Here is a 13,533-nt window from a genome sequence, read left to right as displayed (position 1 = left end):
TTTATTACTTTTCCCCAATTCAGGCCCTCCATCACAGGCATTGTTTGTTATAATTCACAGTCCACCACAAGATTTTCTCAAGAAAGAGGGGAGAGGAGAGGAGAGCAAAAAAGGAGGGGGAAAATAATTTTCTTTTTTTTAAATTTTTATTTTATTGTATTTTTATTTCATTATTAATTTTTTTTAAAAAAACAACTCTTCGATTTTTAATTTTTTTTATTATTTTTTTTAACTTTTTATTCTTTATTAAATCTCATTAATACTATCAACAAAACCACCCTCAGATACCATTAAGGAAGAGAAAATCGAATATCATGGATACAAAAGAAAGAGAGGTAACACAGCTAGATGAGGAAAAATCTATGGATAAAAAATTTAATATATTGGAAACCTTGGAGCTAAATGACAGAGAATTCAAGATAGAAATCCTAAAAATACTCAGAGATATACAAGAAAACACAGAAAGGTAATTTAGGGAGCTCAGAAAACAACTCAATGAACACAAAGAATATATGTCCAAGGAAATTGAAACTATAAAAACAAATCAAACAGAGATGAAAAACTCAATTCACAAGCTGAAAAACGAAGTAACAAGCTTAGCTAATAGAACAGGTCAGATAGAAGAGAGGATTAGTGAAATAGAAGACAAGCAACTTGAGGCACAACAGAGAGAAGAAGAAAGAGACTCAAAAATTAAAAAAAATGAGATAGCCCTACAAGAATTATCTGACTCCATCAAAAAGAATAACATAAGAATAATAGGTATATCAGAGGGAGAAGAGAGAGAAAATGGAATGGAGAACATACTCAAACAAATAATAGATGAGAACTTCCCAAGCCTGTGGAAAGAACTAAAGCCTCAAGTTCAAGAAGCAAACAGAACTCCAAGTTTTCTTAACCCCAACAAACCTACTCCAAGGCATATCATAATGAAATTGACACAAACCAACAGCAAAGAAAAAATTCTCAAGGCAGCCAGGGAAAAGAAGAATACAACATAAAAAGGAAGGCCCATTAGATTATCATCAGATTTCTCAGCAGAAACTCTACAAGCTAGAAGAGAGTGGACCCCAATATTTAAAGTCCTGAAAGAGAGGAACTTTCAGCCACAAATACTATACCCATCAAAGCTATCCTTCAAATATGAAGGAGAAATAAAAACATTCACAGATACAGAAAAGATGAGGGAATTTATCATCAGAAATCCCACACTCCAGGAATTACTAAAAGGGGTTCTCCAATCAGATACAAAGAACAACAAAAAAAACAGAGCCACAAGTAAAAGCTCCAAGAAGAACACAATAGCACCAAATTTAAACTGTGACAACAACAAAAAGAAAGAGGGGGAGAAGATGGAGATTAACAGTAGCAAAGGATGATGGAGTGCAAAAGTACTCACAAAATAGTTCGCTACAATGAACAGGGTAGGGACCCTTTTCATTACTCAAAGGTAACCACCATTGAAAAAACCACCACAGAAGCACATGAGATAAAAAAGATAGCAACAGAGGAAAGATGTATGGAATACAACCAAATAAAAACAAAAGATAGAAAAACGAAAGAGAAGGATCAAACAAGACACAAAACTAACAGAAAGCAAGATATAAAATGGCAATAGGGAACTCACAAGTATCAATAATTACACTAAATGTAAATGGATTAAACTCACCAATAAAAAGGCACAGAGTAGCAGAATGGATTAAAAAAGAAAATCCAACTGTATGCTGCCTACAGGAAACTCATCTAAGTAACAAGGATAAAAACAAATTCAAAGTGAAAGGCTGGAAAACAATACTCCAAGCAAATATCCAAAAAAAAGCAGGTGTAGCAATACTCATATCGGATAATGCTGACTACAAGATAGGAAAAGTACTCAGAGACAAAAATGGCCATTTCATAATGGCTAAGGGGACACTGAATCAAGAAGACATAACAATTCTTAATATATATGCACCAAACCAAGGAGCACCAAAATATATAAGACAGCTACTTATTGATCTTAAAACAAAAACTGACAAAAATACAATCATACTTGGAGACCTCAATACACCGCTGACGGCTCTAGATCGGTCATCCAAACAGAGAATCAACAAAGACATAGTGGCCTTAAACAAAACACTAGAGCACCTGGATATGATAGACATCTACAGGACATTTCATCCCAAAGTGACTGAGTATACATTTTTCTCCAGTGTACATGGATCATTCTCAAGAATTGATCATATGTTGGGCCACAAAAACAACATCAGCAAATTCAGAAAAATTGAAGTTGTATCAAGCATATTTTCTGATCATAAAGCCTTGAAACTAGAATTCAACTGCAAAAAAGAGGAAAAAAATCCCACAAAAATGTGGAAACTAAACAACATACTTTAAAAAAATGAATGGGTCAAAGAAGAAATAAGTGCAGAGATCAAAAGATATATACAGACTAATGAAAATGACAATACGACATATCAGAATCTCTGGGATGCAGCAAAAGCAGTGATAAGAGGGAAGTTCATATCACTTCAGGCATATATGAACAAACAAGAGAGAGCCCAAGTGAACCACTTAACTTCCCACCTTAAGGAACTAGAAAAAGAAGAACAAAGACAACCCAAAACTAGGCAAAGAAAGGAGATAATAAAAATCAGAGCAGAAATAAATGAATTAGAGAACAGAAAAACTATAGAAAAAATTAATAGGACAAGGAGCTGGTTCTTTGAAAAGATCAACAAAATTGACAAACCCTTGGCAAGACTTACCAAGGAAAAAAGGGAAAGAACTCATATAAACAAAATCCAAAATGAAAGAGGAGAAATCACCACGGACACCGTAGATATACAAAGAATTATTGTAGAATACTATGAAAAACTTTATGCCACTAAATTCAACAACCTAGAAGAAATGGATAAATTCCTAGAACAATACAACCTTCCTAGACTGAGTCAAGAAGAAGCAGAAAGCCTAAACAGACCTATCAGTAGAGAAGAAATAGAAAAAACCATTAAAAACCTCCCCAAAAATAAAAGTCCAGGCCCTGACGGCTATACCAGCGAATTTTATCAAACATTCAAAGAAGACTTGGTTCCTATTCTACTCAAAGTCTTCCAAAAAATTGAAGAAGAAGCAATACTTCCAAACACATTTTATGAGGCCAACATAACCCTCATACCAAAACCAGGCAAGGATGGCACAAAAAAAGAAAACTACAGACCAATATCTCTAATGAATACAGATGCTAAAATACTAAACAAAATACTAGCAAATCGAATACAACAACATATTAAAAAAATAATACATCATGATCAAGTGGGATTCATCCCAGAATCTCAAGGATGGTTCAACATACGTAAAACGGTTAATGTAATACACCATATCAACAAAACAAAGAACAAAAACCACATGATCTTATCAATAGACGCAGAAAAGGCTTTCGATAAAATACAACACAATTTTATGTTTAAGACTCTCAACAAAATGGGTATAGAAGGAAAATATCTCAACATGATAAAGGCCATATATGATAAACCATCAGCTAACATCATATTAAATGGCACTAAACTGAAGGCTTTCCCCCTTAAATCAGGAACAAGACAGGGTTGTCCACTCTCTCCACTCTTATTTAATGTGGTACTAGAGGTTCTAGCCAGAGCAATCAGACAAGACAAAGAAATAAAAGGCATCCATATCGGAAAAGAAGAAGTAAAGGTATCACTTTTTGCAGATGATATGATCCTATACATCGAAAACCCCAAAGAATCCACAAAAAGACTACTAGAAACAATAAGCCAATACAGTAAGGTCGCAGGATACAAAATTAACATACAGAAGTCAATAGCCTTTCTATATGCCAACAATGAAACAATTGAGAAGGATCTCAAAAGAATAATCCCCTTCACGATTGCAAAAAATTAAAATAAAATACTTAGGAATAAACATAACAAAGAATGTAAAGGACTTATATAATGAAAACTATAAACCATTGTTAAGGGAAATCGAAAAAGATATAATGAGATGGAAGAATATACCTTGTTCTTGGCTAGGAAGAATAAATATAATCAAGAGGGCTATATTACCCAAAGCAATATACAAATTTAATGCAATTCCCATCAAAATTCTAATGACATTTTTTAAAGAAATAGAGCAAAAAAATCATCAGATTTATGTGGAACTATAAAAAACCCCGAATAGCCAAAGCAATCATAAAGAAAAAGAATGAGGCTGGGGGCATTACAATACCTGACTTCAAACTCTATTATAGGGCCACGACAATCAAAACAGCATGGTATTGGCAGAAAAATAGACACTCAGACCAATGGAACAGAATAGAAAGTCCAGAAATAAAACCACATATATATAGTCAAATAATTTTTGATAAAGGGGCCAACAACACACAATGGAGAAAAGAAAGCCTCTTCAATAAATGGTGCTGGGAAAACTGGAAAGCCACATGCAAAAGAATGAAACTGGACTACAGTCTCTCCCCCTGTACAAAAATTAACTCAAAATGGATCAAAGATCTAAACATAAGACCTGAAACAATTAAGTACATAGAAGAAGACATAGGTACTCAACTCATGGACCTGGGTTTTAAAGAGCATTTTATGAATTTGACTCCAATGGCAAGAGAAGTGAAGGCAAAAATTAATGAATGGGACTACATCAGACTAAGACGTTTTTGCTCAGCAAGAGAAACTGATAACAAAATAAACAGAAAGCCAACTAAATGGGAAATGATTTTTTCAAACAACAGCTCAGATAAGGGCCTAATATACAAAATATATAAAGAACTCATAAAACTCAACAACAAACAAACAATCCAATAAAAAAATGGGAAGAGGATATGAATAGACACTTCTCCCAGGAAGAAATACAAATGGCCATCAGATATATGAAAAGATGCTCATCTTCTTTAGCTATTAGAGAAATGCAAATCAAAACGGCAATGAGATACCACCTCACACCTGTTCGATTAGCTGTTATTAGCAAGTCAGGTAATAGCAAATGTTGGAGAGGCTGTGGAGAAAAAGGAACCCTCATACACTGTTGGTGGGAATGTAAAGTAGTACAACCATTATGGAAGAAAGTATGGTGGTTCCTCAAAAAACTGAAAATAGAACTACCTTATGACCCAGCAATCCCTCTACTGGGTATATATCCCCAAAACTCAGAAACATTGATACGTAAAGACACATGCAGCCCCATGTTTATTGCAGCATTGTTCACAGTGGCCAGGACATGGAAACAACCAAAAAGCCCATCAATAGATGACTGGATAAAGAAGATGTGACACATATACACTATGGAATACTACTCAGCCATAAGAAATGATGACATCGGAACATTTACAGCAAAATGGTGGGATCTTGATAACATGATACAAAGCGAAATAAGTAAATCAGAAAAAAACAGGAACTGTATTATTCCATACGTAGGTGGGACATAATAGTGAAACTAAGAGACATTGATAAGAGTGTGGTGGTTACGGGGGGGAGGGGGGAATGGGAGAGGGATAGGGGGTGGGGAGGGGCACAAAGAAAACAAGATAGAAGGTGACAGAGGACAATCTGACTTTGGGTGGTGGGTATGCAACATAATTTAACGACAAGATAACCTGGACTTGTTATCTTTGAATATATGTATCCTGATTTATTTATTTCACCCCATTAAAAAAAATAAAATTATTTAAAAAATAAATAAATAAAAAATAAAACATCGTTCAGACTTAACTATAAATAAAATGGAAATAATATAAGTTATTTATTCTTTCTCTGCGGACCAGTACCGGTCTGCGGCCCGGAGGTTGGGGACCACTGCTATACTGTATATCTTGGGAAACTTTGCAGGGTACCCAGAACACATTTCAAGGCCTTTAGTCTCGAGAGAGAGAGAAGAAATCAGAATGGCTTCCTTGGAGATGGGAGAAGTGTTGGAGGATGCCTTGGTTTTTATATATATAAAAAAAAATTTCTTAATTGTTCATCTACACATAAAATGATTTATCTGTATTCTCTTTCTTTGAAGGAGTAAGAAGAGAGTGAAAAGGTGGGAGTGGGAATGCCAAATATTACCTTTTCAAAGCTACATTAACCTTATTATTTTAGAACAAATGAATAGATGCCTGTAATAATAACAAAGACTGGATAATAACTTTAAAATGTATATGTATTATTTTCAAGTACATATATGAGACATTATTTTACTTTCACAATCTGGTCCTTTAGAGCCTTATTTCCAAAACATGGCAATACATCAGAAATATAAGGCAAGTTAGTTAAAAGTGAATGCTTTTGACATTCTCTGAGGAATTCAGATCTAGCAAGTCTTGGGTAGGGCTCAAGGTGATTTTGATGTTATATTTAGGAAGCATTTCTTAAAAGGAACTGTTTTATAATGTAGATACTAAATAATGGTTCGTATTAATAGTTTATATGTACCTATTCCAGATATGGAATGAACTAGCTGGGTTCACATCAACCCTTATACTGAGAACAATAAAAAAATTCAATTTTAAAATCTACTTGATGGTGCTAAAGGATTATTAAGATAGACAGGACTCAAATGGACAAGATGTTGGAGCCTGACAGTTTTCTCTACTTCCCACTTTGAGGCATTAGCTGATTTTTAAGTAGGGCCAAACGGAGAGAATAAAAAGTCTGTCAGAAAGAGACTAAGAAGCTGAGCAGGGCTTTTGTAGTCTCATAGGGCTGGGAGACAAAAATTGAAGTCCATGGACAGCGAAGGAGGAATGGCTTCAGGTGCTACTCTAGACCAGTGGTTGTCAAAGTATGGTCCACTGGCCAGCATCATCATCAGTGCCTGGGAACTTGCTGAAAGCGCATATTCTTGGACCCAGATGTTACTGAATCAGAGACCCTGGGATAGGACCCAGAAATCGGTGATTTAATAAGTCCTTCAGGTAAATTGAAAACATGCTAAAATTTAAGAACTACTTTTCTAGATTTTCAGTTGGAACCCCTGAAGTGCCACAGCCTAAGAATATGGGCAAACAAACCCTAGATCAGACCACATGAAAACTGAACCCCAGCTTCTGGTCAATTTGTTCCAGGCTAGGTTAAGGTGGTCTGTCCCTACTCTGTGTGTCAGAAGCAAAAGTAAACCTTCTCAAATTATTCTAGAAATTTTCCCATGCAATGCCCTGCATGTAGTAACAAGTGAATAGGCATACTGGAACAAAGGATAAAATGACCAAAATAAAATAAAAATTTAGATAAAAGAGACTCACAATTTTAAGATATTGGAGTTTTCAGATACACACTTCAAATAACTGTGATTAACATATTCATAAAGAATGTTATGATGAAGAATTTTAGCAGAGAAGTGGAATTTACAAAAAAGAATCAAATGAAAATATAAATCTGAAAAATACAATCATTGAGAACTTGCAGATGGGCATCACAGTAAATAAGACATAGCAGATAAAAAAATGATTCCCTGGCCTGTGGTGGTGCATGGATAAAGCACCGACCTGGAATGCTAAGGTGGCCAGTTTGAATCCCTGGGCTTGCCTGGTCAAGGCACATATGGCAAGCAAACAATGAACAACTAAAGTGAAGCAACTGTGAGTTGATACTTCTTGCCCCCACCACCAACCTGTAAAATCAATTAATAATTTTTTTTTAAATCATTGGACAAAAAGATAGGTTAGCAAAAAATAGCCAACCTGAAGCATATGGGGTTGGGGAGGGAGAGAAAATACAGAAAAGAGAATGAGAGATATATGGGACAGAATGAAAAATCAGAATGATCCCAAACTATGGACAAACACTCTGAATGAAAATGGAATTTTATACTAGCTTTCTCCTACACACTAGGCCTCAAACCAACCAACCAACCAACCAACCAACCAATCAAAAAGAATTCTGAACTTACTTTCCGCTTCAGAGGGTACCACTTCAATTGTTTATTCTGCTTGTTGTCCCAGTCCCAAGTTTCCAAATCCAGTTCCACTTCCCCTAGGAAACTGTTGCGTTTAAATGTATCCCGATGCCATACAGACAGGTTCAGCTTCTGTGTCTTTAAGATCTGCTTTTCGATTTTATACTGCAGTTCAAAGAAGGAAATTAAAGTGGTAAATATTACTTTAGGCCAAAGTTATAACACAGAGATGAAGAGAAAAGTCATCCGTGCAAATCAGGTTTTCTCATCTGTCAGGTTTCAAGTCTCAGGAATACTGCAAAGTCATCTTATGCTAAGTGTCTTGTTTCATAGAGCTAAAATCCATCTTTCACAAAAGCTGATTTTCTTTGCCTCTTTGGAAAAAGCAAACCATAGCTCAAATATCATAGCCAGTAAGAGTGCCCTAAAAACAAACACCAATTATTCAATTTTCACTGGATGTTTTTAATTCTAAGTAGGTATAACAAATCAAAATCAGTTTAAAAATACAAATAAAGTTTAAATCCAATGGTCTGTTTTCTACCTGAGGACAAGGTATATATTTAATATAGATTTTTTTTTTTACAGAAGTTTTAGATTCACAACAAAACTGAATGAAAAGTAGAGAGTTTCCATATACAACGGGGTCCTCATAGGTATACAACCATCTAAGCCAGGCGTGGCCAACAGTGTTTGTCCCCGAGCCAGATTAGAAAGAAAACTTTTTTCACAGGCCGGATGAAATATTAACATTAAAAAATGTTAAATACACGCCCTGGCTGGTTGGCTCAGCGGTAGAGCATCGGCCTGGCGTGCAGGGGCCCCGGGTTCGATTCCCGGCCAGGGCACATAGGAGAAGCGCCCATTTGCTTCTCCATCCCCACCCCCTTCCTCTCTGTCTCTCTCTTCCCCTCTCGCAGCCAAGGCTCCATTGGAGCAAAGATGGCCTGGGTGCTGGGGATGGCTCCTTGGCCTCTGCCCCAGGCGCTAGAGTGGCTCTGGTCGCGGCAGAGCGGCGCCCCGGAGGGGCAGAGCATCGCCCCCTGGTGGGCAGAGTGTCGCCCCTGGTGGGCGTGCCGGGTGGATCCCGGTCGGGCGCATGCGGGAGTCTGTCTGACTGTCTCTCCCCGTTTCCAGCTTCAGAAAAAAAATACAAAAAAACCCAAAAAACCCCGATTCGTTTAAGTAAACAAAATTTTATTATGTAATTTGTTTATGAATAAATGTGAGTGAAAAAAATTTTAATATACAATATTATTTTAATAAAAATATTTTTTAATAAAAATATAATTACATACTGTATAAATATCCAAATTGTATCGCAATCAATCAAACCAATATTTAATTAATAGAATGAGCTTGAAGGGGTTATATCACAAATAAAACAATTATTTCGTTTTACAAACAGCCTGGACACTTTTTCAGTTATCAACTGCAGCTACTGTCTATGCTATGATGCCACTTGATTCAGCACACTTGACCACAAAAATAACAAACTGTTTGACTTTGGGTGCGCACTGGCAAACTCTGCCTAAAAGAATGTGGGTTTCACATCACTGCTAAACGTCAAACAGTTCATATCAAGTACAGATGAGTATAAAAGTTGTAAATCTTTATAATAGAATTCTTCTAAAAAATAAAGAAGTATCACGAATCCATTCGACCAATTATTGGAAGTTAACCCTAGATTAGTCACACACGGAATTCTTTTCCGCATATCACTATTTTCTTAAATATCTCGATTTTCAATAATCAAAGATGCTTTCACTTCTGAGTAGCTGAGATTTTATAGTAGAGAATATTAAAAATTTAATCGCGAGCTGCATAAACTCATTACGCGGGCTGGATGCGGCCCGCGGGCCGTATGTTGGTCTTGCCTGATCTAAGCTCTCCCATTAGATATCCTACAAAGACAGGAATTTTCCAGAAAAAAATACTTGTTTTTTCCTGCTTCATACGGTCAAGTGAAAAATATTTGGCATCCTAAAAGTTTTTCATCTAAAATATAGTCAATCCTTAATTATATGTAATCATGGAAGGGATAATAGTAATTTTAATCTAAAAATAATCTCTATTTGGCTTTATGATGCACTACTTGAATGTCCATTTGGTTGTAGCAGACTTTTTTTCCTGAGTTTACTATTGAGATTATCTGGATTTTCCTGATATAGGGCTGAAGTAGCTGACCTAGAAATAGCCAGGGTGCCAAGTAGTATCATAGTCAAACTAATTAAAAACTTGCTACAGAAAATTTACTCATGGATGGCTGAGAATTAATTTAACTCTACTTTTCTCAGAGGATAGCCAAATACTTGTATAGAATTTTCAGAAGAAGGAATGAATAATACTTCTATTTATAGTTTTAACTTATCTGTTACTCATGACTAAGGTAACATGATGCAGTTTGGAGAAAAACAAGAGTATTAGTATTTGAGCCATCAGTCCATCTATCTGTCCATCCAGCTGTCCTCCTAAAGAACATTTGAGTACCTATCCCAGACTCTGTGCTAAGACTCAATATTTAATAAGTGTTTAATGTATATTCATCTTTTCATGTATATCAACTCTTTTAATATTCACAACTACTGAGGTAGGTACTACCATCAGCTCCCTTTTGCAGGTGTGAAGTAGAGACAGGTTAAATCTTTTACGTAAGAGCACACAGTTTATAAAGAACACAGAGTTGGTCCCTGCCCTCAGGAAACTTAGAAGTTAATAGAAAAGCAGACAAACCAGTCAAGTGCTGGAGAGTTACAAAGCTATTATAAAACAAGGAAAGGGCAGCAGCAGACCGCAGGGGAGGCTCAGTGGTTAATCCTTTGAGTAGTACCTACGTTCATGTACATCCTCACTCAAAGGGTTAACAAAAACTCACTACTCAAAGGGTTAAGGACAGCCACTCATAGGAAGAGGCATTTAAGGCCTTAGGGGAGGTAGTTAGGGATAGAACGTAAGGGAGGATATTCCGGGCAAAAGGAAGCACAAAGTCCTAGCAATGTGAGAAAATGTAGTTCTAAAAAACGGAAAGGAGTCAGGGCTTTCTGAACAAAGACTATGACTGAAAAGGTGAGGCTGGAGCTCAGGCTGTAAAGGTACTGGGGTGTGCGTTAAGGATGGACTTGAACCTGAGGGTAATGGGAATCCTAAAAGCTTTTAAGCAGAGACATACCACAATCAGAATTATGCTTTTAGATTACTTTGGTTGCAACGCTCAACTTCATGAGTGGCATATCCTTGAGAAAGTTGCTTTATTTCTCTAAGCTTCATTTGCTGCACCTGTGAGATACAGATAACAATACCTGCCTGGCAGGCTGTGTAGGGAGTGAATGAGAAATGCACAGAACATTCATGCTGTATCATCTTATACAAAGCAGTTTCTTAGAAACTGTTAATTCCTTTCCTTCTCCTCTCTGGGTAACTGACTTCCTCTGGAGAGATACTACTCAAGAAGACTTGCTAGTTAAACATGTAGGTAGGTCACCATTTAGGGTTTTCCTAGATAGAAAGTTCATAGTTACCCGCAGTATCTCGTTATACACAGGATTCAAAGTTTTCTTCACTATGAGCGTTTTCTTCTTGCCCATTTTGCCCTTGTCTGGTAACAGGTAAGTCTTTACGTATCTAAAAAGAGAAATGAACAGACAAGAAGGTCAGAGAGAATTAAAATGATGTTTCCACCTCTACTTTAGAAAATTCACTGAAAACTGATAGAAATAATTTTCTCGTGATAATGAGAAAAGCAGTAAGTTTTCACCAACACATCTGTACTTAAAACTTTAAAGCTACCGTATTTCCCCAAGTATAAGACACTCCCATGTATAAGATGCATCTTAATTTGGGGGCCTGAAATTTGAAAAAAAAAGTATTATATAAAGTTATTGAACTCAAGTTTTATTCATCATAAAATTCATACAACTCAACAAATGCAAAAAAGCGGGAAATGCAAGTAAAAAAACCACCACTGTATAAGATACACCCAGTGCATCTTAGATCCCAAATTTAGACCTCAAATTTTTTGGAAAGGGGTACATCTTCTACATGGGGAAATATGGTATTTCAGTGGCATTGACCATAAATTCCTTTTCTTTGGCCTTATGTAATAGGGGGGAGGGAAGGAAAACAGATTTCTAATATAGTACTTAATGCCACCGGCTTCTTTTCTATCAAGAAAGGCATTAGTACTTATAGAATTACTTCAAAAAGTTTTTGTTACTATTATTTGAACTAAAGTTAATCTTAGCATATACCTAATCCAGCCATATTCAATCTAAAAAAAAGATATTGAGCCCTGGCCGGTTGGCTCAGCGGTGGAGCGTCGGCCTGGCGTACGGGGGACCCGTACGGGTTCGATTCCCGGCCAGGGCACATAGGAGAGGCGCCCATTGGCTTCTCCACCCCCCCTCCTTCCTCTCTGTCTCTCTCTTCCCCTCCTGCAGCCAAGGCTCCATTGGAGCAAAGATGGCCCGGGTGCTAGGGATGGCTCCTTGGCCTTTGCCCCAGGTGCTAGAGTGGCTCTGGTCATGGCAGAGTGACGCCCCGGAGGGGCAGAGCATCGCTCCCTTGTGGGCAGAGCATCACCCCCTGGTGGGTGTGCCGGGTGGATCCCGGTCGGGTGCATGCGGGAGTCTGTCTGACTGTCTCTCCCTGTTTCCAGCTTCAGAAAAATACAAAAAAAAAAAATAATAATAAAATAAATAAAAGATATTGAGCTCAGTTATTTTTATAATAGAAGGAAAAAGGACTGGGTTTCTGCTAGCAAAATAATTAAGAATTAGACTTCTGCACAGGGATAAGTGGGAAATACCATTCAGCCTTAGCAAATAAACCTGTGATTTCAAAAATGCATTGGTAATTCCTCCTAATGTGCTTCTGTACAATGTAATTTAAATATGGAAATGACCTCATTCAAGAGTCTTAACTAATTCCGCACCACTGAACACTACAAAGTATGCCCCACATGCCCCTAGTTTCAGAGAAAGTTTGAGAGTGTTGTGGAAGAAGACTGAGGTCTAGGGTTCAAGCCCTCATTCTTCATTTTGCCACTGACTACCTGAACTGATGGCTGCTTGTCTTCTCTGGCCCTTGTTTTCTTATCTGTAAAAAGAAGGAACTGGACAGGATGACCTCAAAAGTTCCTTCCAACTTGAAATATTTTTGTGCTTCTCTGACAGTTTTGCAATTTAATAAGTTTGGCATATGAATATATAAAGTAAATAAAACAGCATTCTTCTCACCCCAACTTTTCCTTTCAAACATTCCTTTTAACAGAGTCACACACACACCCTCCCTTCAATTCTGTTCTTTCCTTCCCAATTTCTACAAGACAGAGCAACTAAGAGAAAACAGTGACTCGCAATGTACTTACGGGTCTGAACGCTGTTTTTTAAAGTCTGCAGCGGCTAAGTCCTTACACTGGGCCACAAAGATGTGCAGCTCCTTCAGTGAATCCACATAGTCAACCGCGAACTGAATACTTCCTTTCACTTCCAGATTGCCAAAGTCTCCACTGTAAACACTCATCACACTGCCACTCACCTGCAAGCATTGGGAACATGGACTGTTTGCCTCCAGCTCATTCTTGAACCCAACACAAGGATCACGAATATAATCCTTGCTTGCCATTATTCCCCTAGTTTGCATATAAAAGCA

The 13,533-nt window shown here is 37.1% G+C and overlaps 1 protein-coding gene across 21 annotated transcripts in view; it reads right to left on the bottom strand.

The window, feature by feature from the left end:
• The window catches only part of SYTL2 (synaptotagmin like 2), a 135,947-nt gene that overhangs the window by 11,771 nt on the left and 110,643 nt on the right, over window positions 1-13,533 (bottom strand). For all 21 annotated transcript variants that reach the window (XM_066248749.1, XM_066248757.1, XM_066248775.1 and 18 more), the window contains 3 exons: window positions 13,250-13,419; window positions 11,403-11,505; window positions 7,879-8,049 (listed from right to left, as the gene is read on the bottom strand). In XM_066248749.1, coding sequence (XP_066104846.1) covers window positions 7,879-8,049; window positions 11,403-11,505; window positions 13,250-13,419 — 444 coding nt within the window. The remainder of the gene's footprint in view (window positions 1-7,878; window positions 8,050-11,402; window positions 11,506-13,249; window positions 13,420-13,533) is intronic.

Source organism: Saccopteryx bilineata, chromosome 1 (assembly GCF_036850765.1).
Source record: "Saccopteryx bilineata isolate mSacBil1 chromosome 1, mSacBil1_pri_phased_curated, whole genome shotgun sequence".
Taxonomy (NCBI): domain Eukaryota; kingdom Metazoa; phylum Chordata; class Mammalia; order Chiroptera; family Emballonuridae; genus Saccopteryx; species Saccopteryx bilineata.
This window is presented reverse-complemented; position numbering and strand designations above follow the sequence as displayed.